The sequence below is a fragment of the Gossypium hirsutum genome, chromosome D06, assembly GCF_007990345.1.
Source record: "Gossypium hirsutum isolate 1008001.06 chromosome D06, Gossypium_hirsutum_v2.1, whole genome shotgun sequence".
Classification (NCBI taxonomy): domain Eukaryota; kingdom Viridiplantae; phylum Streptophyta; class Magnoliopsida; order Malvales; family Malvaceae; genus Gossypium; species Gossypium hirsutum.
Genome location: NC_053442.1, coordinates 54473134 through 54499429, shown reverse-complemented (window position 1 = coordinate 54499429; position 26296 = coordinate 54473134). Strand labels below are relative to the sequence as shown.

General features: G+C 34.7%; 2 protein-coding genes across 6 annotated transcripts; one reads left to right on the top strand and one right to left on the bottom strand.

Moving 5' to 3' along the window:
* The first annotated feature begins 1629 nt into the window (after positions 1-1629).
* On the top strand, positions 1630-5331 carry LOC107897672 (pectinesterase 3). Of its 4 annotated transcripts, XM_016823199.2 has the most exons (5): positions 1659-2870; positions 3809-4547; positions 4643-4745; positions 4861-4932; positions 5033-5331. In XM_016823199.2, exons 1-2 carry the CDS (start codon positions 1790-1792, stop codon positions 4486-4488), a joined length of 1761 nt encoding a protein of 586 aa, XP_016678688.1. In that variant the 5' UTR covers positions 1659-1789; the 3' UTR covers positions 4489-4547; positions 4643-4745; positions 4861-4932; positions 5033-5331. The 4 variants fall into 4 exon arrangements, with proteins under 4 accessions (XP_016678687.1, XP_016678684.1, XP_016678685.1 ...); XM_016823198.2 differs by having other exon boundaries at positions 1630-2870; positions 3809-4745; positions 4883-4932; XM_016823195.2 differs by having other exon boundaries at positions 1630-2870; positions 3809-4745; positions 4866-4932.
* Positions 5332-6654: 1323 nt separating this feature from the next.
* On the bottom strand, positions 6655-15834 carry LOC107897671 (proteasome subunit alpha type-5). Of its 2 annotated transcripts, none has more exons than XM_016823194.2 (10): positions 15663-15834; positions 15518-15568; positions 15351-15432; positions 15100-15180; positions 14355-14468; positions 14174-14275; positions 12813-12871; positions 7437-7539; positions 7138-7203; positions 6655-7005 (listed from the first exon to the last, which is right to left on the bottom strand). In XM_016823194.2, exons 2-10 carry the CDS (start codon positions 15529-15531, stop codon positions 6913-6915), a joined length of 714 nt encoding a protein of 237 aa, XP_016678683.1. In that variant the 5' UTR covers positions 15532-15568; positions 15663-15834; the 3' UTR covers positions 6655-6912. The 2 variants fall into 2 exon arrangements, with proteins under 2 accessions (XP_016678683.1, XP_040951453.1); XM_041095519.1 differs by having other exon boundaries at positions 15734-15834.
* Between the last annotated feature and the right edge of the window lie 10462 nt (positions 15835-26296).

Sequence of the window (26296 nt, the reverse complement as noted above, 5' to 3'; positions counted from 1 at the left end):
TCATTCCCATCTTCATCAGAATCCAAGTCATTGTTGAAATCCTCACCAGTGTTACTATCAAAATCATCTCCTAATCCCCCAAAATTTGAGCCTAGTAAATGGTCTAACTCCTTCTATATCATTTAACCTACTAGTTCAACCTCTAGTTCATCTACCCTATCACTATTAGACTCAAATGAATTAAAATAAAAAGCATCTGACTCATGGGCTTTATATGAACTATCATCTAAGTCAAATGTTTCTCCTCCAAAATCTCCCCTTAAAGTATTATGTTCAACATCAAACCCTAAACCAAAAAAAGAGAATAAAACATTATATTAGTACCAACAAATTCCTCAACAATTCAAACCTAAAAACAACATTATATTAGCTCTAGTTCAATTTCAAACAACAGCACTAATGAATTCATGAATGAAACAAGCAAGGACTCAAATACCATCCACTTCAAAGATTAAAATAGTAAGAAAGAGGAGAGGGAGAGATGGGGACATAGAAAGAGGAGAGAGAATAGCTTTGGCCACAAACGAAGCTTGTGTTTGGCATGTGAGGAAAATGTGGTTGGGTTTGAGGTGATGGTGTTGTAAATGGTGGTTGTTGATGGCATTTTTGGATATGGACTTTCTGTTTGAAGAAAGAAAAATTGGATCTCGAAAGATTTGAAAAAAGAAAGTAAATAGAGTTTCAGAGATAAAACACTAAAGATTGGATCTTTTGGGGTTCTTTTTAAGGGTTTCTTCTTTTGTGAATAAAATATCAAAAAGGAAGATATACCAGGACAAATGGATGTAAATGAAGGAAATATCAAGGTTTTTAATTTAAGGTTGTCATTAAATAGTATGTTGGTTTAGAGTAAAACTACTTATTTAGTAAAAGAGACAAATAGATGCAAAGAAGATATACATGGACCCTCCATTGAGTCCATCCTTTGTTTTTCCATGTTGAACAAAAAAATTCAATCGATTGATGAAGCACTCAATTTGATTTATATTGTTTCGATTCAATAAAGATAGCAATAGTTTTTTCAATCAAAATGGAAAAGAAAACTAAAAGAAAAAGGAGACGAAAAGTTTTTATTTTTTAGGTGTAATTAATTTAAAGTTTTTAATTAATTAAATTTATTTAATTAAAAATCTATTCTTATCTCAACTGGACACCTAAGTTGGCATTTAAAACTCATTTGGACTATCATGTAGGACTGTCGGTAGGGAGGTAACGAAGCTTAACGGCAGAATGACCACTTCGTAATAGAACCCTAACGTAAGTGACTAAAATGTAATTTTTCAAATATAAGTGACTAAAATATACTCTGAGCTAAAAAAAAAAACCATTGTTATAGTTTACCATATGACGTGAAAATGTTACATCAGCACAAACTAATAATGTTAATATGGAGAGACTAACTTAATTGACAAAATACAAATTATGGACCAACCAAATAGAAATAGAAATAGAAATAGAAATAGAAATAGGTTCTATTCTTTTAAACACGGCGGAGCAGTAGTTTAATCTTGTGGCACGATAAGTTTCCAGAATTTATTGTAAAAATAGAGCTATAGATTGGAAGTTGGTGGGTCTTACCACTGTAAAACTACAGATGGAAATAGGATATTGGCTTTAATAATTTGATTATTAACAATACAATTAATAATAACTTTCAGAAAAAATAATAATAACTTGCAAACCCAAAGCAGCTTCCCCCAATCCATTCCTCTCCTCTCCTCTCCTCTCCTCGACTCTCAAACCCTACAGAACCTCCCCCAAACAGGCAAAGTGGGATTCATGAAATTAGATGGATTCAATCAATTCATTCAAGGGGTATGGTAAAGTTGACGAAGTGGAAGAACTAGCTTTCAGGCGAAAGAAACGAAGGCGTCTTATCACCCTTATCATCCTCATTCTCCTCCTTTTAACACTCATCACTGCCGCCGTCGTTGGGATTTTTTTACACAAGCGAAGCTCCTCCTCCCCCAACACTCTTCCCCCGCCTGCGTTGACTCCAGCCGCTTCACTCAAAGCTGTTTGTAGTGTGACTCAGTACCCGGCTTCCTGCTTCTCCAGCATATCTTCCATTGCTCCCTCGAATACAACCGTCCCAGAACTCCTCTTCAAGCTGTCTTTGAAAGTAGCCATCGATGAGCTCTCCAGTTTGTCTCACTATCCCACCAAGCTCAAAGCTGAAACTAATGATATCCGACTGAAATCCGCTTTACAAGTATGTGAAACTATGTTCGACGACGCCTTGGATCGATTGAATGATTCAGCAACTTCCCTTGAAGTTGGAGAAGGAGAGAAGTTGTTGTCAGATTCCAAGATCAGTGACTTGAAGACTTGGCTAAGTACTGCTATAACTGACCAGGAAACATGTTTAGACTCCCTGGAGGAGTTAAACGCCACAAAGCACTTCAACGCCACAGTTGTTGAAGAAATGAAAGCTGCCATGCAAAACTCAACTGAATATGCCAGCAACAGTTTGGCTATAGTTGCCAGAATCTTAGGTTTATTGACTGATTTAAATATTCGTATTCATAGGAGGTTGCTTGGGTTTGAGAAAGCAGGTTCGGAGTTCCCGGCTTGGGTTAGTCCCACTGAAAGGAGACTATTGCAGGAATCCAAACCTACCCCCAATGTTATTGTGGCTCAAGATGGTTCCGGGAATGTCTTGACCATTAATGATGCGGTGAAATTGGTAGGAAAAAAGAATGAATCAAGGTTCGTTATATATGTGAAGGAAGGCAAGTATGTTGAGAATGTGATTCTTGATAAACACATGTGGAATGTGATGATTTACGGTGATGGCAAAACAAAGACTTTAATTTCCGGCAGCCACAACTTTGTTGATGGAACTCCCACATTTGCTACAGCTACTTTCGGTAAGTCATATTCAATCTTCATTTACTTTGATCAGTTCTAGATTTGTAGTTTCAATGGAGCCTGACAATAGTTTCTAGATTGCCCCATTTATGAGCCTGTCTACATTGTGATTTGCTAGTATCTTTGTATCTTGTCCCAATCATCCCAAACAATTTAGAAGGCCTGCAACTGAGATACTACCATACTACCTGAGTTAGAATTACTAATTCACTAGCTCTTGGTATTGTCCTTAAATGCTCCCCTGAAGCTTCATTTATTAGAAGGTGATCTGAACTGATCATTGTCTGATGTCAATGGGGATTGCTCAATTTTAATGGTTTTATTATTGCAAGTTTGTCTAGAAGTTTTAGTAACATGATCTTGAAACCTGGAAAAGGTAATTTCTTAATGTTGTTTGAAATGGATTTTAGCATTGATGCGGATGTGGAAAACATGTTTCTGAGAGCTTGATGTCATTTTTCCTGGAGTTTCCTATAAAGAAAGGAATAAAAATTTATTGGAGATGCTAGTTTTGATGAAACATTCCTTGAAAACCAATTTAAAACCTAGTTTTCCTTTCTCATTTTCAAGTTTAAAAGCTTGAACTTGACTTTGAACTGGACAGAGATTAAACAAGCGGTTGAATAAAGGGGCCTAAAGACGGGGAATAAATTCACTTCCTGCAGTGCAACATGTTTGCCGGTTTTGTGCGATGTTGTTTAGGCTTGAACACAATTTCTCCTCAATTTCTGTAAAATGGCTCTTCCGGGAGAAAATGTTGCACATTGGATCATGTGCATTTGTAGTTGAAGTTTGCCTACTCTATAGGAAAGTGTCTTAAAATAGAATAAGTTGAAGAATTAACTTTCTACTTGTTATTAAATCTAGGAATACTACCTTAAAAGTTTCATGCACTTGTATTTTGTCAATTACTGATGATTCTTGTATGAATCACCAGCTGTGGCAGGAAAAGGATTCATTGCAAAGGGCATAGGGTTCATTAACACAGCTGGTGCAGTAAAGCACCAAGCAGTGGCTATGCGGTCTGGTTCTGATCGCTCCGTATTCTACCGCTGTGCATTTGATGCCTACCAGGACACTCTCTATGCCCATTCCAATCGTCAGTTTTACCGGGAATGTGACATTTTGGGCACAATTGACTTCATTTTTGGGAATGCAGCAGTTGTTTTCCAAAGTTGCAACATCCTGCCAAGGCAACCTTTGGCTAACCAGTTCAATACCATCACAGCTCAAGGCAAAAAAGACCCTAACCAAAACACTGGCATTTGCATCCAGAAATGCTCAATAAGTGCATTTGGCAACCTTACTGCTAAAACCTACCTTGGCAGGCCCTGGAAAGAATTCTCCACTACTGTTATCATGCAGTCAAAGATTGGGGCGTTCTTGGACCCAGTGGGCTGGAAAGGATGGGTTGCCAATGTTGACCCACCTATCTCAATCTTCTATGCAGAATATCAGAACAGTGGACCTGGATCAAACGTGGATAATAGGGTGAAATGGGCTGGTTACAGGTCCACTCTCTCAGACGTTGATGCTGGGAAGTTCACGGTGGAAACGTTTATACAAGGCCATGATTGGCTTCCTAATGCCACTGTCTCCTATGAACCTGCTTTATAATCCGATAGCTGAACCCAACTTAGGGTTGAGATATGTTCAAAGCTCAAACTGATATAATGGTTTTTTTTTTCTGACATTAAAATTTGTTTGTAGAACCATATAAATGTACTGCATATAACTCAAATGTATTAATGCTCGATGGTGACCGCTGCAGATATTTCACTTATTCCATATCAAAGCTACAATGTCAGATAACAGCTGAGTATATAATATTTGGACGCCATAGTATAAATTCCAAAGAATGAATCAGGCAGAAGGTATGGAAGTGTCCTAAAGTTTATACGTTTATTCTACTGCATCTGTACAACTCGGTTTTCTTTTTGACAGAAAAGTCAATTATGACTAATACAATTCCATTTATTTATATCCAAGCTAAGATGTTAGACATGTGCAGAGTCAAATAATTTACTACTTTGGGGAAAGGTTCCTCGTCTATTGACTATGGTGAGATGGATGTATCCTTAGTATCTTTGTAGTCCGTTGTTAGATAAAGCTGTTTTTTTTTTTTTTTCAATTTTTTTCTCATATGTTCTCTTGATACAAGATACAATAAGGGAAGAGAATAAGGCAGAGCAAGGAGGAGGTCGAGGTAGGATAATGGAAGCCAGTTCATCTGAAGAGGTCGAGAGCTAGGACGAGGAGAGACTGATCTTGAAGACAAGTGCTCAGAGTAATTTTAAGGTGCCAAAATGTCAATCCCCTATTAATTATTTTCTAGGGTATTTATCGGAGAGATCTACTTATATGTTGTGTTGGGATATATATTTAGCCTGTTAAATGCGTAATGGATAGTCATTGGCACATGTCTTGAGACTATATCAATATGAAGATGTTAAGCCTAAATAGACTTCTTATTGCCTTGAAAGTGTGTTCACATTAGGATAGTATTCATCTTTAAGCTCAAGTGGATGGCTCCCTTTGAAGTAAGACGGGCTCAGAAAGTCAATACGAGGTCAATGATATCTCTTGGCTGACACATGCCTGCTCGGCGGAGGGATATAAAACACATAAAGAATATGCAGAATTTTGCCATTAAAAATCAAAGTTGAGTGAAACAGTTATTTTTAAAATTGTGGTGTTTAGGTCTGGTATTTAAATCTCAAAACGCTTCCTCCTTTATAAAATTGATCCAAAGAGGCATGCCATAAAATAAAATGTGACAGGACCTGATGGATTTTGAGGTTGTAAGCAGCGGTTCTCATGGAAGCTTCGTGCACTTGTCTCTAGGGTAGAATAAAATATAATGTATAAGCTCATCAATGGTTAAATTATGTCATGCATACTGGCGTGTGAAATTGTTGCAAATGAAATGGAAGTTGGAGATGAACTCTACGAAATTGGAAGCTCCCGACATATAGTGGAAGGGTGAAGTGGAGAGAGAAGAAGGGCTTAAATTGTAGGAGCGTAGATGGAAAGATCCAGTTGAACAAATTGAAAATAAGATTGAAGACTTGCACGATGGAGTTAAAATTTCAAGAAAATCAGGGGTGAGATTGATGAAATTCAAGCTAAATGAAACCTCAATTGAAAGATTGATAACCCAAGGTTTAAGTAGTTTGAATTGAATTGAAGTATATCAAAATTTTATATAATTTTCTTTTATTATCAAATTAATCATTTCATTCCATTACGCTCAACAAGGAATTTTTCTTTACTACATACATATTACACTTTTAATCCAAATCTTAAGTATGGAATAATTTTTCAATTCTAAATTAAATAAATATTGTTCACAAAACAATTTAATGGTAATAATAATATTCTTTTCAATTCAAAGTATTTTCAACATTTATTCTCATATATATCTTATAAGATTAATTTATTTATTTTCATAATAATTCATTATTAGATTTTGTTTCAAAATTTATTTGTTTAACTTTGCTAATAATTTTATTTTAAATTAATAAATTGAATTCTTTTTTTTAGAATGATCAAGCTAAAATAACAAATGACATGAGCTTAAAAGTCAAACTCAAATGATAAAACCCAAAATGATAACTTTAAATCGAAATTAACTTATTTAGTTTAACCCGACCTGAAACCCGGTTTCATTGACAAGAAATTGATTTTTCTTTTCTTTTTTTGTTCAAAACTATCAAAGATATGATTTTGAGGTTTCCATATCATTCTCACAATATTTGGTTCCTAGTTTAAATTTGACTAAACTTTAGATAATTAGAAAATATATTAGTCTATACTAATCATTCTTGTTATTTCACAAATGCGAGCAATAAGGAATGAAAGAGGCAACCCACATGCAAACTAAATCCAAAATCAAAGGTTCCTTTTCCTGATGAGGTGTAACTAAAATATCCGAGTGAAGACGTACTGGAATTTTGCACGACACCAAAAAATAAGGGTTCACAGTTTGAATCCCCTTAACTCATGCTGCATGGGATGATAGTTTATAACAAAGCATTTCTCTCATAGCCGACTGATGACTGCTTCCACCTCTGAAGGGGTGTACAGATGGTATGTCGGTGCTACTTTGGCAATATCAACATTGTTGGGAGTCACCTATAACATTACATTGTTCCATAACCGAGACTTTGTTAGTAAAAATAAACATATACATACAGTTCATTTCATTTCAGTTCTGTTCAGTTCAGTTAAATCTCAAAATTTCAAATATCTGATGTAAAACTTCACCTTTTCTTCCATTACTTGCTTTAAAATGGACAGAGCAATTGTTTCAGCTTCTTGAAGAGTTAGGTCCTACATGGGAAGAAAAAATATCCATTTTTAATGTTAATCAGCACGAAGTAACTCATGCATATTTGAAATAGTCAAAACAATGGAACTTATTATTGTGACATGGCATGTTAATTTTAGTTATTTAGACATTGCTGACATCATAAAACTTAATAAGTTGACTTCTAAATCAATCAAGTTACCAAGTTAAATGCTCCCAAGGACAAAAAACAACACAGAAACACAAGTGGAGATACCTTGTTGTATTGCTCTTGCAAAGAGCTATCTGCACCTTCAGAACCAGAGCCTATAGCTTTTGCATTGCATTGCCAAAATGTGCCAGATGGATCAGTATAGTATCTATAAAAGAGAAGACGTAAGTAACTGAGAATGGACTTAATTCAAAGTTAGTTTAGTGAATGCAGTCTCATGTGCAATAATGCAACCTTGGATTAATTGGTTGGGGCATGGAATCCATATCATGTGCATGATGTGTAGGAATTATAGAAATATATGTCATCCCTTCAGTTAAGGGATTCTGAAAATATTCTTTTTATTACAATCCCTTATTTTAAGGGATCATATCTCCTAATATTAGTATCTTTCCTAACTTAGAGTTTCCTAGATTAGAGACATAGTTTGTATATATAAAGGTATAATATGTTCTATTGAATTAATATAGCAATACAGAGAATTACTCTAATTTTTACATGGTATCAGATTAGGTTACGGTTTCTTTCCAACCTAGACCATGTCCGAGACTTCTTCTACATCTCCTTTTACTCCGGAGATTACTTCAAACCCAGAAAATTTTTCTAGTTCTGATGTTCAATCAGATTCGTCTGATTTGACTATCACCTGTCATCGATTGAATGGCAACGATTTTCTAAAATGGTCCCAATCAGTTAAGATTTTTCTCTTGGGCAGAGAAAGATTGGGATATGTTACTGGTGAAACCAAGAAGCCTGCTGTGCCTGACACTGGTTTTGCTAAGTGGATGCGTGACAATGGTCAAGTTATGACTTGGCTCTTTAATTCCATGACCCCGAGTATAAGTAGAAACTTTCTTCTTTACACCACAGCCGCTGACATCTGGAGTGCAGTCCGCGAAACCTACTCTAGCACTGATAACATTGCCGAATTGTATCATGTTGAAAATCAGGCAGCCACCCTTAAGCAAGGAACCATGCCCGTTACTCTTTACTACAATACCCTTACCGCTCTTTGGCAGCAATTAGATTTGTAAGCACAGCTTGATTGGGCAGATCCAAGAGATGCTGCCATTTATCAGCAAATTGTCACTCAGCGAAGGCTTTTTCAATTTCTACAAGGCTTAAAGAAGGACCTGGACGAGGTTCGCGACAAGGTCCTGACTATTTCTCTTCTTCCCTCCCTTCGAGAGGCCTTCTCTATGGTCAAGAAGGAAGAAAGCCGAAGGTGTGTGATGCTGCTTGATGAACCATATTCCACTCCTGAAGGATCTGCCTTACTGACACATCACTCATCTCCCTCTTGCAAACGAGGGAGACCTTGGTGTGATCATTGCAAAAAGCCCGTTCACTCTAAGGAGAAGTGTTGGAAGCTTCATGGTAAGCCTCAGGACTGGAAGTCCAAGAACTCTCGAGATAATAAATCAAGTATTGTCGCTACCACATCTGTCACTAGCTTCACCAAAGAGCAGATTGCTGAACTTCAAAAACTGTTTGGAAAGTTTCAGGGGTCTTGTGAGGGTAATCTGGTCATTAAAGAACCAGAAGGTAACCCTTCTTCTACAACATTTTTCTCCTCCCAGTTGACTCCTAATTGGATCCTCAATTCTGGTGCTACAGATCATATGACTGGTAACAAGGCCTTGTTTTGCACTTTTTTCCAAACCTTTGGTAAAGCTGTCAAAACAGCTGATGGTTCCTTGTGCAAAATAGAAGGACATGGCACTGTTGTTCTCAATGAACAAATTGCACTTAAAAATGTTCTCTTTGTACCAAATCTGGCTTGCAATCTCATTTCCATAAGTAAAATTTCCATAGACTTGTACTATTCCACAATTTTTAATGATCTTGATTGTACTTTGCAAGCACTGAACTCGAAGATGATGATTGGTAAGGTCAGCTTACAGAATGGCCTATACATCCTCCCTTCCTCTCCTAAAATCGAGATCTCCAAATCTTTCACCGCTTTAGAAAAAGTTGATACTGTTATGTTATGGCACTTTCGTTTAGGCCATCCTAGTTTCCGATGCCTTGCAAAATTGTTTCCTCTTTATTCATTAATAAAAGGTCAAATTTTTTTTCTTGCAAAATTTGCTTTCTTACTAAACATACTAAATCATCTTATTTTCCTTCTCCATACAAGCCTTCTCACCCTTTTGCTTTGATCCATAGTGATATTTGGGGTCCTTTTCGGGTTAAGAATGCTGATAATTGTAAGTGATTTATCACTTTCATTGATGATCACAGTAGGATAACTTGAACTTATTTGCTGAAAGATAAATCTGAAACTGTTGGTGTTTTTGCGAAATTTTATAACATGGTTCTCACTCAATTTGGGTCTAAATCCAACTCTTTAAATCTGATAATGACAGTGAATTTTTTGCTAGGTCTTTGGGTGATTTTTTCAGGGAAAAGGGCATTGCCGAAAGGAAAAATAGGCACCTCCTTGAAGTCACTCGTTCTCTTCTGCTTACAACTAATGTTCCCAAATATTTGTGGGGGAAAGCCTTATTAACTGCCACATATTTAATCAACCGAATGCCTAGTAAGGTTTTAAATTTCAAATACCTCAATCTATATTTTTGCAGCACTTTCCCCATTTTAAGCCTATCTCCTCCATTCTGCCACTTAAAATCTTCGACTGCACTGTTTTTATCCAAAATATTACTCCTAGTAAGTCCAAGTTAGACCCTAAATCTTTAAAATGTGTACTGGTTGGCTATTCTTCACTTAAGAAGGGTTATAAATGCTATCATCCTCCTTCTAAACGATTTTTTACCACTATGGATATAACATTTTATGAGCAGGATCCTTATTTCACTCCGGCTGAAATTCAGGGGGAGCCATGGAGTGATTTTCAGCCACATCAGGTATCTCCTTCTATTTTTCATTCTCAACCTTCAGAATTGCCACTATTTTCGCCTTTACTTGCAGATTTGTCACCCGTGACTACTTCAATTGATTCTCCTGTAATACCTATCACTAATACACTCACACCTACTTTAAACACCCTTCCTGAAAATACACCTACTCCCACTAAAAGTCTTCCAAAAACACCACCACCCAAACAGCTTCGTGTCTACACAAGAAAAAAAAACATATCCCTGAGACTGTTTTGCAATCTGTTTCTTGCCGAGAATTGGATTTGGGTTCAGCTGCCGAAATGGAAGAAGAAATCAGTAAGTCTACTACTCTAGATGACTTCCCTATTGCTATTAGAAAAGAGGTTAGATAGTGCACCAAACATCCTATTGAAAAATTTGCTAGTTATAATTTATTGATGTCTTCTTTTCAAGCATTTACAGTAACCCTGGATAAAGAACAGGTTCCCACAAGCACAGCTGAAGCTCTAAAGGATCCAAAATGGAGAAGGGCTGTTGAAGAAGAAATTTGTGCACTAGAGAAAAATGCTACTTGGACCGTTACAGGCCTTCCTCAAGGAAAAAAGGCTATTGGCTGTAAATGGATCTTTACTATAAAGTATAACTCCAAAGGCAATATCCAACGATACAAAGCTAGACTAGTGGCTAGAGGTTTTACGCAAACATATGGGATAGATTTCACAGAAACTTTTGCACCTGTGGCAAAGCTTAACACTGTTCGAGTACTCCTAAGTTTGGCTGTAAATTGCGAGGCAATTACACTAACTTGATGTAAAAAATACATTTCTTAATGGCAAGCTAGAGGAAGAAGTCTATATGAAATTGCCACCTGGCTTAAAGTTTGTTAAAGGTAGCAACAAGGTTTGCAAGCTCAACAAGTCTCTATTCAGGTTAAAACAATCACCCAGAACTTGGTTTGAAGGTTCACCAAAGTCATTCTTAAAAACGGCTACAAGCAGTCCCTTGCCGATCATACACTTTTCATCAATGTAACTTCTACAAATAAGAAAGCTATCCTAATTGTTTACGTGGATGACATAATTCTTACTGGAGATGATGAGGAAGAGATTAGCAATTTGAAGAAGTTGTTAAACAGGGAATTCGAAACCAATGACTTGGGAAAGCTAAGGTATTTTCTAGGAATGGAGGTAGTAAGATCAAAAGGACTTGTGATCAATCAAAGAAAGTATGTACTTGATTTACTCAAAGAAATTGATTTTCTTGGTTGTAAGCCAGCTGATACACCAATGGAGGCAAACTTGAGATTCAACAAAGAAGATGGGTCTTTAGTAGACAGAGAGAAATTTCAAAGATTAGTTGGGAAACTAATTTACTTATCTTTGACGAGGCCAGATATAGCCTTTCCCGTAAATGTGATAAGTCAACACATGACTAATCCTACTAAAGAGCATATGACAACAGCAAATAGAATTCTCAAGTACTTGAAGAAAACTCCAGGACACGGCTTAATGTTTAAAAAGACACAAGACAGAACTGTTAAGATTTTTACAGACTCTAGTTGGGTCGGAGATCTCACTTAAAGAAAATCCACTAGTGGCTACTGCACTTTTGTTTGGGGTAACCTTACAACTTGGAGAAGTAAAAAACAATCTGTTCTTTCAAGAAGTAGTGCTGAAGCTGAATTTAGAGCACTAGCTTTGGGAATATGCGAAGGAATTTGGCTACTTAAATTATTAAAAGAACTTGGCGCTAATCAAGAGGATCACTTTGAAGTTTTGTGGATAAACAATCTGCCATTCAGATTGCCAAGAACCCAGTTCAACATGACCGAACAAAGCATGTTGAGATTGATAGGCATTTTATTGTTGACCAAGTCAACAAAAAGACAACCACTCTTTCATACATTCCTTCAGAAGGACAGATTGCAGACATTCTTACTAAGGCTTTGCCAAAGCCTGTTTTCAATAAATTCCTATTTAAGCTGGGATTATACAATGTATATCCTCCAGCTTAAGGGGGAATGTAGGAATTATAGAAATATATGTCATCCCTTCAGTTAAGGGATTCTGAAAATATTCTTTTTGTTACAATCCCTTATTTTAAGGGATCATATCTCCTAATATTAGTATCTTTCCTAACTTAGAGTTTCCTAGATTAGAAACATAATTTGTATATATAAAGGTGTAATATGTTCTATTGAATTAATATAGAAATACAGAGAATTACTCTAATTTCTACATGATGCATTGTTACGATTCTAACTTCTTAAAATTTTACAATCTAAAACTAACGAGTAATAAGCATGTACCTTTATATCTATAATGAAATATTAGTTGCAAATGAATATATTTGGAAACCAGCTTACCAGACCACAGGACTGTTTCTAATTAAAGTGCCAGTAATTGTTAATAGATAACATTCTTCATGGCAGTTCTATGTCTAAGAGTATTAACCAACCACAATAGAGATAATATTATCCTAAAAGTGCAAGTGATACAAATTCATTAGTCTTTCACATTTGTTTAAAGGGAATTTTTGTTCCAAGAGAAAGCCAATGCAATAAAAATCATTTGATACTTACAAGCTAGGCCCGTTCTCATCATGACCAGCAATGAGAAGTGATACACCAAACGGTCGGGACTACACAGGAAAGCATGACTATATGTGAGAATAAACACATCAAAAGTAGTGCCATGGATAGAATTCTATATCAAATGGCAAAAGAAACTTATAACCTGTTTGGTTTGACAGAATAACCATTCCATTACGAGTCTATATGGCGCACTACAATGACACAGCCATTTGGTTCACAGAATGGCTTATTCAAGCCTCATTTACCAGTCTCAAAATAGCCATTTGGCACACCCCCCTTTTCTTTTTTAAATGGCTATTCCAAGAAGTCTTGGAATAGTTTCTTGCTCCCATTTTACGCCAACCAAAAAAAAAATAAAAGCAAGAAAAATGCAACCAAAAAATTTCATTCACACATCCCTAGAAGGGAAACCAACACAAAAATGACCAAAAACAAGATCTGAGGAAACTACTTAAGCCGGATGAGCGGAAACTCTCATGTCCGATTTTGAGGGGGGGATCCCACAGGGCCCTATCCTAATTTTTCTTTTTGGCTACAGACAAAGAAAAAGGTTGAAAGGAAACGAACAAATATTTCAGTATATCTATGCTTTTAATTTGATTTTTACAAATATATATAATTAGAAAATAGGAAGATAGCCAGCAATGACAGCCGGCAAAGTGCAACAATGGCCCTGATCGAATATTGGGCTTTTGGCTAGGGTCTGGGCTTTTCTTAAACAATGAGAGATACTAGAGAGAGGGTAGAGCGGATAGGGAAACAGAAGGAGAGAACAAATATCTATAGAGAGAGAAAAAAATACTTTTTTATATTTTAAAACATATTTTATTTTTAATATATTACTAAATATAAAATATTGAATAATTATATTTATATTTTAAATGTGGTACATCAATATTTTATCTAAAAGCATATTAACATATAAAGCATGTTTTATATTTAATATAAAAAAATTATTTTATGACATTATTTTAATGAAATAATTTTATTTTTTAAAATAAAACATTCTTATTTATATTAAGGACAAAAAATCTTTTTTTTAAGCTATTTTTTGCTTATTCCATAACATCATTTTGACCAACCAAATTAAGTAATGGCATTCCTCATTCCATTTAATCAACCAAACCAAGCAATACATATTCCGACTCTATTCTATTACCACCACATAGCAATTTTATTCCCCCCCCCCCCTCTATTCTATTCCGATGAACCAAACACTATGTTAATGCACAACTACATAATCATACTTGGTATGCACCCCCTTTACTGCTTATCAAGATGAGTAAAAAGCATCACTGACAAAGAAATTAAAGTAGCTACAACTAGACAGAAAAGATATTAAGGTGTACCATCGATTCTTCATCTCCTTCACCAAATCGAAGGGCCAGATCACAAAGAGCTTGTGTTGTGGATTCTACTGTCATTGGCTCACCATATGAGAATCTGTGGTTCTGTGTGAATGTAACAGATATCAATATAAAAGTCACATGACTTCATATCAAAGTGTAATGGCACTAGTAAGTACCATACCTGAGTCTCAACTCGTGCATGTTCAACAAGTGTACGGGCATCAGCAATCAACCCACTCATAGCACATCCTATATGCTCATCAATTTCCATAATCTTCTCAACGCTGCTGGGTTCCTGAAAGAGGATCCAGTACCTATTAGGCCTGAAAGAAATGGCAACCATCTACATTCCGTAGAATCTAATATATGTGACACATTCCATGAGCTAGACTTGTGGTAGCTTTTTACAAGGGTGCAGCTTCAAGTGCACAAGCATTTAATCAAAGTAAACAAGTGACAGGAAAAGGAACTCTAGGGGGTATGGTAGTATACTGAGAAAAAAAAAAGGAGGCGGATGCTAGTTGAATATAGTACCGAACATGGCTTAGACATTAAATCACATGGAGCTGTTAGCACAATATGGGGGCCAACAATAGAGTGGGAATACAGGAGGAATAAGCAACTGACAACTCTGATGGCACACGCTGATCTTCAATTCTAGAGTCATGAAAATCAACCAACACTCACTTGTATGTAACTGAAGAGTGAAGACTTATTTGTTAGAAGAGACTCCTCAAGACCCTAGAAGTTCACATCTTAAAAAAAAGAAGAAAAAAAAAAGGAATCCTCTAATACCACAGTTAAGCAAACAAGACAATTAAAGCAAAGCAGAAAGCCTTTTTAGTTTTTGCTCGATTGCAAACAAGTAAATCTAACTATACAAGTAACCATAATAACATTAAATGAAATAAGAGTGCAGTGCATACCAACAGTGGTGAAGTAATACGCTTCTCAACAGCCAGAACGACACCTTCTTTTGTCTTCAACCCAATTGCAGTTGAACCCAGCTGCAGTTCAATCCCCCCCCCCAAAAAAAAAGAAAAGAAAAAGAAGAAGCCATTTACATTAAAATACACCCAAAAGGGATAAATATGCTAATCTGAGAAAAAAATATTTTCCTAGAGAAAACTCTTAAGTTGGGTGATTTTCAAAGGAAATAAACAGAAAAAGGTTTTACCTTGATGGCCTCAATAGCATATTCCACCTGGAACAATCTCCCTTCCGGAGAAAATGTGTTCACTCCACGGTCATACTCAGTTCTACAAGGCCAACAACCAAACATTTAAAAGGAAAAAAAAAAAATAATTAAAGTTTAGCAGTAATAAATATGCTTTGATTTGGTACCTGGTGAGAAACATGTTTGGATCGACTTGATCTTATTAGATCTACCAAAACCTAAAATAGAAAAAAAAAAGAAAAAAAAAAGGAAAAAATAGTTTATTTCTGGGAAGTAACTTAACTCGAAAAGAATAACTGAGAGATGGTTTACTTGTGACAAAGGGAGAGATTCAGCAACGAGAAAGCTTAGCGATGCTGGTATTTTTCGTAGAAAAAAAATACCTTCGGTTCTGGCCTTTGTTTGCTCTTGCAAAGCAAAACAAGGCAGGCTGTTAAAACGTCGCCGCATCACGCCGTAGCATAGTGAATATCGACGCTTTCCTGGGCTGGGCTTCTCAAATTACTATTAAAAAGTATTTTGGGAAATAAAAAATCATTTTAAGTATTATATTATAAAGTAAAAAATATATATTTAAATGAAGTTAAAATTTATTAATATTATAATATTTAAATGATGTTGAATTAAACCATAAAATTTAGAGAAAATTTTCCATCTTAGTAGCGAATTGGTAAATTTTAAAGTTAACAATTTATAGTGAATTGAAAAAAGTAAGTAGAGGTAGGCATTTTTGGCCGAACTATTATAAATCAATTGTATGAGTTTTTTTTACCTTTTCTCCTTTATTTTAAAAAGTTTGTAAGACCCTTAAAGTTTTAAATATCTCAATTCACCCTTTTTGGTATTTTTGAGCTTAACAAATGATGATGTGATGAAATTATGAATTTGTCGTGATGTTATGCATTGTTGCTCACTTAAATTGGTTATTTTAATGCATGTTTATGCTTATCAGTCATGTACATGATTAGAATCAGGGAAAATGAGAGATTTTATCCTAATTGACCATATCAATTCAACTCATGAAACATGAGGAGTTAAGAAACTTGGTGTACAGGCTTACAAGCGAGAGTTACAATTGTACCACCCCTAACTCAACCCGTTTGTCGGGTCTAGGTAAGGAGCGTCACAAATGGATCGGATTCACCTATTCTTAATTTTTGCTGACTTAACTACTATAAAACAGACTAAAAACAAAACTAACAATAATTCTTACAACAAGACCTTAAGCCACTGAATGTTTAGTCACTCAAATTTTTGTTTCTAATCAAACTATTTGTTTACATTGAAACTCTTACAACTCTTATCAGAGGCTAACTATCCTATTACCCAGATACTGTAGATGTTATCTGGCTACTACATAACTAATCCTAAGGCGAAGCCTCCAATGGTACTCTTTCTTATGTGCATGACCTTGAATCAACAACGATCATCGATCTCTACTTTATCTAGCTTGATCTCTCCTAAAAGTCCTCAATCATCCTCGCAAGTCCTACGAACGTCAGCCACACTACTGTAAGTTCAAATAATCTTAGTGAGTTTTTTCCCTACTCGTTCAAGGCGATTGTTCTTTATCAAGGTGGCAAACTTCACTCGATCCTCCAAGCCACTCAACTCACTATAATACCTTCATCTAGTCAGACTCTCCACTCGACCGTATCCTAGATACTTCGCCATATCAGCAAAACCTATCCTTACTTCTCGTCTTTCCTCCCTTACACTTCCCCCCACATGGGGTGTTCATTGGCCTTAAACTAACTTGGTTGTACGTCGACTTCCCATTATGAACCTTTATAGTAGATTTTTCATCTTCTCGTCCAAGGATTCTTAGAACATACCTTCCTTGGTGGACTTGGTTAGACCAGTCCTTGGAGGACTCCCTCTTTCCATACCATAGTCCCAAATAACTCGTTGACATTTCCGTATTGTGCTGACTTACAACAGACCTTGCCACTTGGGCGAACCCATTCTCGTTCCACCTTACTGATAAAAATGGTAGGATTACTACCAGTAATCCACCCATAACCACGACCTCTCTTAGGGACTCACCCATCCCATAAATGAAGGTCAATCTGACTCATCAAAATAATAAGTTATCGTCCATGCGACTATACAAGCTTGCCATTCCACTTGCTTATTTCCTCCCTACTGGGCTACCATTGTTGTGGTGTACCTGCATTAGACTTTCCTCAAAGAGGAATAATCTTGATAGACATTCTATCCCTTGGACAATATTCTTATCTTGGGAGTGAAATTTCCATCATTCCTATGAGATTTGCCTCTCGCATACAACTTATTTGAGCTCTCCCTGGTGGCTCTTCATAATGGAGACTTGCTTGCGATCCTCGGATAATTTCCTCTCTTACATTTCCATAATTAGGTCAGCTCTCTCACGACCTATCTTCCTCTAATTCTTGTTGGGTTTTTGTCCATGCCTTGTCGGCTTTCACATCTATCCTTACCACTTTCATAATTTTTAGCGATTTCTAATGCTTGTCGCACTGACAGTATACCCCTCATTTAAGTCCTGGTGGACTTTTCGCATTTGTTTCATGGCAGACTCTATGGGTAGTCGTAGTTGAGCTATGGTTTTATACCCTTTTTACCTCATTTTCCTTGTCCTGGTGAACTTACCCCATGTTTACTATCCTGACGAACTCTATCTGTGTTTACTGTCCTAGCGTACTTTCTCTATGTTATGTGTTTACTGTCCTAGCAGACTATCTTTGTTTTGTGTTTACTGTCCCATCGGACTATCTCTATTATGTGTTTACCATCCTAATGAATTATTTCTGTGGATGTCATGGAGTCTTTCATCCATGGGCTTACACTAATCCGCTATCCTGGCATACTATCATATGGTGCCATGGAGTCTTTCATCCATGGTCTTACTCATTATACATGGCTGCCATAGTATCTTTCATTTATTGTCTTACACCGTATACATGATACCTTGTACCATGTTGCCATGAAATCTTTCATCCATGGTTTTACACTACGTACCTTATACCACACCATCATAGCCTCTTTCATCTATGATCTTACGCCATATATCTGTAACAGCCCATTTTCTGTAATATCAGACCAGTGGTTTTGGGACCACAAATATAATGAGTAAATTATTATTTTAATGTCTATGGAATTATAGTAAGGTCGTATTAAAATTAGATTAAGAAATTTTAAAGTTTACTTAGTTAATTAAATAAAAAAGACTAAATTGTAAAATGTGTAAAAGTGGAGTTCTACTAGTTAAAAAGCCAAAAGACTATGGAAAGGAAGTCTAATGGACTTAAATGGTAAATAAACCATTTAAATAAGATAGTAGATATTCATGGCAAGGTATTAATGCAATTATTAAAGTTTTTAAATGTTAAAATAGTAATTTGATAAATAAAGTTAAAATAACTTAAGGAAATAAACCCATCTTCTTCCTCATTTCTTTCTCCATAAAAAATCACAATAGATATTGATCTTGATCATTCGGTTGGCTTTCCATTTTGCATGTAATTGATTTTTAATCCCGTTTTTAATAATTTCTATGTTTTTGGGATTGTTTTAGCTTAATCTAGCTAGCTCGGGGGTTAATTTGTAAAATTGTTAAAGGTTGAGGGTTATACCATGAATGATTTTTTAATGGTTTTGATGTTAAATGTTAGATTATAAACTCTTGTTGAAAAATAAACAAGTTTTGTAAAGTGATTTTTAATGAAAATGGCATTTAAGGACTAATTTGTTAAAAGTACAAATTCTAGGGTTCTATTGTGAAATAGTGGTGAATATGAGTAGTTTCAAGGTCCTTTGCATGTTTGGTTAACATGGAATTTGATTAAAATGGTTAGATTTTAAGTTATAAGCTTAAGGACAAATTTGTGAAAAGATTAAAATGTTAGAGGTAAAATGGTAATTAAGCATAAATGTGAACTATGGATTGAATTGAATGTTTGAGGTTAATTGAAGAACTTAATTGAATATAATTATCTATTTAGATCAAGATAAACCACGTACGGACCTAAATCAAGGCAAAGCTAAAGCTTCGGAATAGCTCGATTTCACTTTCACACCCCTAATCGTGAGGTAAGTTCATATGAACGGTTATCATATTTATGTTATTTACATTAATTGTTATTATGTTAATTATATTACAAATAGATTGATACATGAACGTATCAATTCTATGATGAATTGATGGATAACGAATCCCGATTGAACCTTAGGAATTCATAGGATACAAATGATATGTCATTAGGGATTTCGTGTTTCGGGTGTTGGTCTTGAATATCTTACCGATGGCTGAGGTCCTGCATTTGTTGCAAACATTCCACAACTCATGTAAACAACATCGTGTAGCTTACATTCCGACCTACAGCTCGTGTGAGCAGACCCATTTCACAACTCATGTGAGCAATGATGTAAAGGAAAAGTTATATGTAAAGGAACACTTTGTGCAAGCTTCCCGGGTATCCAATGTAGTTCTAATGGTTCAACGGGCAAGAAAAGGAGAATAGAAAGGTAAGGGTACAAATGGATTAAATTGAGACATGTTGAATGGAAATATGAACTATTTGATGTTGTACATATGGATGATTTCATATTTTCATGGAAAACTTACTAACTTGTGAGTTAATGTTGTTAGATAGGCATTTCTAAACTTATGGCATTGATGTTGGCTTGTATTTTAAGCTATGTTGTGTATTATGGTGATGGTAAGTTTAGTTTTAGTTTATACGAACTTACTAAGCTATTTGCTTATTTAGTTTCTCTCCTTTGTTTATAAATCATCGGAAGCTTGGTTTGGTTGGAAGCTCGTCGAAGATCTATCACATTATTCAAAAGTCTTTTCGGTAGTTTTTGAGTATTTTGGTCTAAGGTTTATAATGACATGTATAGGGTGGTTTATAATGATGTTTTGATGAACATGTAAATTGTAATTTGGTATGGTTGTGTCTTGATGTTTTTGAATGGTTGTTGGACTTATCATGCTTATTTAAGTAAGTCCTTATAGTCACTTTCATGTGATTGTATATAAGGTTCCTTTTATGGTATGTTTGAATGGTTTGAATTGTCATTGATGGAATGCTTTAGTATCTATTTGGTTTAGGTTGATTGGCATGAAAAGTAGCATTATTGGTATGTGATGGCAAGTATGGAACTAGGTTATGATGTTAGAAATAAGGTAAATTTGACTTGTTTGGTATGTTATGTTTTGGTATATGTTGAGGTGCCTTGTAAGGCGTATTGGTTGATTGTTTTGATACTAGAAATGATATATTGAGGTGTGTTTTGAATATTTTTATACTCATATTAAAAGTGTATAAATTGGTGAGAAAATCATGCATGAAATGGTCTTGGAGATGACTTGATTTTAGGTAAATTTGGGTCCACACGGTCTGAGACACGGGCGTGTGACTCAGCCGTGTGCCATCTATAGGTTTCTTTGTAAACAAGCCAGTGAGTTACACAGCCTAACACATGGCCTGGCACACAGGCGTGTGACACGGCCGTGTGACCCTACTCAGAGAGTTACACAGGTAAGGACACGGGTTGGGACACGACCGTGTGTCTCTAATTTGATTGTTACACGACCTGAGACACAGGCTTGTCTCTGAACCGTGTGAGGCACCTGGCCTGGCCACACGAGCATGTGACCCCTGTTTTTCAGAATTTTGTGACCTTTTCCAAGATTTTTCAAATTGTTTCAGATTGGTCCCGAATAGTTTCTAAGGTATTTTCAGGGCTTTGAGGGCTCAATTTAGGGACGAAATGTATGTGTATAATTAGTTTATGATTTGTTTATGTTATTGAATGAAATTAAGTTTAAATGTTTCTGATTGTACTGTAATACTCCATAACCTTATCCTGATGATGGATACAGGTTAGGGGTGTTACAATATCATTGTCATGGTGTCACCCCGAAGAACCAGTCAATATCGCTGTTGCGGTAAATACCTTTCTATAATTCTTATTTCCCAAATCATCCTCCCATTACCTCTTTTACACCACCTAACCTTGATGCTTGAACACCATAGTGCTCCCACCGTAAGGCCCGAAGCTTCGCCCGTGATGGTATCTAATAGGATCACTAACCATTTCCCCTCCTAACTTCATCTATACCATTGAGATTTTTTCCCTACAGTTATCATGCAACCATGCACATGTAATATCATGATGCTTAACTATGTGGAGCACACCATGCTCATATAATATACCACATCTACCTCATGCATATTTTCATGCAAACTTCGAATACTCATGTGATCATGCGTTTCATGGCTCATTCAGACAACAGAGATCATTTCAGTAGGTTTGGAGTCTAGAAACTCACCTGAAACTTTATCATCCCCTCAGCTTAGCCTTCTCGAACGCCAGAGCTTCCATTCTTCTGGAAGCTAAGCATTCACCCATAAATCTTCTAGTTTACTTACATTTCATCTTAAAAGCTCAAACTTTCATAGGCATGCAGAACCCTTGGCTTACTGGTTTCCCTACTTTTTCAACTTAATCTTCATGAAATTTGCTCCATGCAGAACCTTCCATGGCCTACCCTTCTTCAAAATATCCGAAGAAGAAGATGAAGAAGAGAGAAAATGAAACAAAATCGAGAAGAAAATCATCCCTGAGAAGCCATTTCCCAACTATTTATAGCCTTTCCCGCGCTATTATCAACCTTATGAAAACTATCCATTACTAATTATTATGTCACAAAGGAACTGGCTAGTTCCATTTCAATTGAACCAAAATTGGTTCTCAACTATACCCATTTCAGTTTCTAACTTTTCCTAATTTTTCAATAAAAGTCGCCAACCTGTGGTCTCTTTTAATTTAGTCCTCCAATTGTCTCAAATTTTTGGGTTATTAGAAATCTGGGTGTTACAACAACTTAGTAGCAAATCCTAGTTCCCAAGGTGAGTTGAAATACTGTAAAAGGTTAGGATTAGTACTAATGCATATAGTATAAGCATGTTCATTTAATCATTAATTCACCAATTAAACCCACAAATCACTAGTTACTTGAAAGGAATGTTACAATTGAGATTGCTAGGATAGTTTCTAGTTTCCTTAGTTAGTTTAGTATAAACTCTTTCAATTGATTGCACTGATAAATAAGGGCTTAATTAGATTGGTAAACTACAAAATTAGGTGAATTTAGTTGTTTTTAATTTCTTGATTTAGACAGGCTACAAAATTAGGCGAATGTAGTTGTTTCTAATTTACTTGATTTTGATCGAACAAATCTCCCTAAAGGATACAATCATCGGAATGCTTCCACAATGGAGTGTTTCATTGTAAATGTATTACTGCAATGACAACAGCGCAATTTCAATAATGACTAGGAGTTGAATATATTTAGAGGCATGATCAACTGTCATTAGATATTTTCTTAGTATTTTTGGCATGAAATTTTTTAAGAATATTTCTTTTCATTTTGTCCAACTGAATGTCATTCCTAAACATTGTGTTAAAAGAAAATTTCAAGAATGTCTGTCTTAATTGAAATAATTGATCCATTCAAATAGATTGACAAATAAATCAATTTGGCACCTTAGCAATTGGGATTGTAAAATATTAAATTACTATAATTAAGAACAATGCTAACAAATTTAATAATAAAGCATTCAATAAAAATAAAACTAATGTACTACAATGAAAAAATAAATAAAAAATTGATAATAACGTTAATGACACAATATTAGGAAAAAAACACTTACAAGTTTACTAACAAGTGATTTTAATTTATTGGCTTATACATATTAAAGAGTTTTTAGTAACTAATGAGAATTTTAATAATACTAATAACATAACAATGATAAAAAATATACTTACATGATATAATGGCTTGTAGTAAATTTTGAAAGTGATTGCAATGGATTTAAGTGTTTCAAGATGTGAAATTTTGTATTTAAGTTAATGCAAAGTTCTAAAAACAAATAAAAAAGTTTAAGGAAAAGGGTACATGCAAAATTAGAAGCCTAATCGACACTCATGAGTGTTGATGTCAAGATCTTTCAAGTCAAACTATTTCAAAGTTATATAAAAAAGTAGCGTGATCTCATCACTAGTGAGTGTCAAGTTTAGGTCATTTCAAGTCAATTTATGGTAGTGTTAAGTACAAGATTCTAAATAAGTTAATATGACATGTACATTAGTAAGTGTCGAAGTCATTGTAGGGCCATATCATCATCATCAAATTATGGAACTTCATATTTTATTAGGAATTTGGTAAAAAAAAGAGAGAAAGATATCAATATTCATGAGTGTTGAAAAAAAATCCTAAAAACATAATTAAAATAATCTTAAGTTGAAAAATAATTAAAATTGCAATATTAAAATAAAAATCTAGTATGAATGTGGTTCGATTATTATACTCATGTGGGAAAAGCTAAAATTCAGTTCAAATAAAAAAAAGCATATATAATTAATAATTAGTAATAATTATTAAAAATGATAAAAATATTAATAATTCTAAGTAGTATAAAAATTATTAAAAATTATTAAAAATAATAAATGTATTTAAATTATCAAAAAAATTTAAAAATTTAAAAATCATTAAAAAATATAAATTTTTTATCTAAATAGTCAATTACACAAAAAAATATCTTGCATCATTCAAGACTAATGATGGTGGAGAGAGTACGGAAGGCTCAATAGAATAAATTTCTAGTTGTTTCAAGGCTTAGGGACTTAGTCGATTGGTTTCTTGAAGATGGAAGCCTTTCTTGATTTGCAAGCAATCTAAAAATTTATGAATCAATTAGCAATCAACGTTGACTAGAAACCAAATTCAAAGATGATTAACGATTAATAAAACTAGCAAATAATGAACTAGCCAAAATGAAGAATCATAAGGTGACTTCTTCTTGAAGTTGGAGTTTGACTAGGAGATGATTTCTTGGATAGCAAGAATGTCGAACTAACCTAGAAAAATTCAGCATCAATGTTAGACTATGGATAGTGGAAATCAAATGAAAAAGAAGAAACAAAGATAAAATGAAGAAACAAAGAAGTTGTGTTCAATGTTGTCACATGAGGTCTTAAAGTCGAGTTGGAGAGTTACAATCGTGTTAGGAGAAGAAATCTGGAAATATCAAATGAAAAGCTCAGAAAACAAGTAAAGAAATTGAAAAAGAAAATAAAAAAAAAGGAATAAAGAGAGTTTGAAACAACTTAGGAGAAGATGATGGTGCTTAATGTTTCAAAGATCTCTCAAGGCTACCTATTGTGCTTAGAATGTTCTTGAAACTGAAATTTTGTTTTAACGGTAAGAACAATTCAAGAAACAAACTAAGTAGGTAAATTAATCAATAATTGAAATTAAGATGGTGCATGGAAAGATAAAAAGGAATGGATTGAATAGAATAGACAAATTAGTCCAATTAAATCCTTTGATATATAAAACCCCAACAAACTTAATTAAAGGCTCTACTAAACCCTTCAATAAAGATTTCTTAACAAATTGAAGTGTGAAGAAGTTCCCCAATAATCTTGAACAAATTAAGTTGCATTAATAAAAATAAAGGGTGCATTACATTGAATACGAGGCTGCCTTATATAGGCTAGCTAGTTACATAGAAAGAAAATGCCTAATCACCTTGAAACTCTATTTTAGCTAAGTTTTAGTCGGAAGCAATTTTTTTAGTGAATAAAATAAAGAACTAAAGAAGTATAAAAAGGCCTAACCCAATACAAGGAAGAATTCGACCTAGACTACTTATACCAATGCCAAATTGGATTAAGACAAAATAAAAGAAAGGATTTGACCCAGGCATACTAAGGAAGAACCAAAATTTAACTAAGGAAAATGAAAAGAGAAGAGAAGAAAACTTGGAAATTTGCTCTGACTAGACTCTTTCTTGAATCAAATCTTCACAAATGAATGAAATGTGAAGAGAATGAGATTTTCTTTGACATATATGAGCCTTAGAAAATAACTAACTCTCTAAATCAACCAATCACATGATGACATATAAGTAAGGTGGTAAACTAAGCACTAACTTATGTTTATGACTTAGGAAAAAACATCGATAAAAATGAGGCTAAAGTAGCATAATAGATCAATTACAATCAAACACCCCCTATAAAAATGTAGCTAAAACAACATATACAATATAATAGAAAAGTTCAAGATAATGTGGACATTTTAGAGATAAGCATTCCAAGTTGTCCTGATCCAATCTCTTTTTTGAAGAGGATCTGGTTGCTTGATTCGCTCTAATCCTATATCCAATATATGTTTCTTCAATGGATTAGTTTTTTTTAAGATGAGCTATCACACATGCCAGATATTAGCAACAATTATAGCTGAAGAATTTTGTTCCAAAATATTACCAACATTTGATATTGCAAATTATGAAGTTTTTAGTTCCCCTAGCTAGTTTAGTAAAACTCTCTTAATTAGTCGCACTGATGATAATGCACTTAATTAAATTGGTAAACTTGATTTAGACTCATCAATTCTCTCTAAGGGATACCATTCTCAGGATACTTCTAGAAATGAATGTTTCATTGTCAATATATTACTATAATGAGAATTGTGCGGTTTCGGTGATGACTTTACCATAAATAGAATATGTTTAAAAGCATGATCAACTGTATTTTTGAAATGGATTTTTCTAAGAATCTTCTTTTTCATGTCACCCAATGTGATATCACTCCTAAATGTAATGTTAAAAGAAAGCTTGAAGAATTGATCAGCTGTAAACGTCACAGCAATAATGTGTAAGCATACACTGTCGATGCAAGTATAGTAGACAGATGTGAGTCTGTCGGATATCGATCCCACAGGAATGGTTGTTTTTTGTCTATTATTGTCATTGTAATAACTAGATAAAAACAAAATAAATCGTGAGGAAAGATGTCGAAGCAATAACTTGAAAACAATAAGGTAAGATATGCTATGGATAAACTGTAATCCCCAACGTGAATCTTTAGCAGAATACTAATAACTCGCAAGG

What these genes read in the sequence shown, in the direction of transcription:
- LOC107897672 (XM_016823198.2), top strand. Translation starts at nt 1,790, where the DNA reads ATGGATTCAATCAATTCATTCAAGGGGTATGGTAAAGTTGACGAAGTG. An exon ending in ATTTGCTACAGCTACTTTCG is followed by an intron (nt 2,871 to 3,808) that starts GTAAGTCATATT and finishes ATGAATCACCAG; the next exon opens with CTGTGGCAGGAAAAGGATTC.
- LOC107897671 (XM_016823194.2), bottom strand. An exon ending in ATGCTATTGAGGCCATCAAG is followed by an intron (nt 15,181 to 15,350) that starts GTAAAACCTTTT and finishes ATTGAACTGCAG; the next exon opens with CTGGGTTCAACTGCAATTGG. An exon ending in AAGGAGATGAAGAATCGATG is followed by an intron (nt 12,872 to 14,173) that starts GTACACCTTAAT and finishes TTTCCTGTGTAG; the next exon opens with TCCCGACCGTTTGGTGTATC.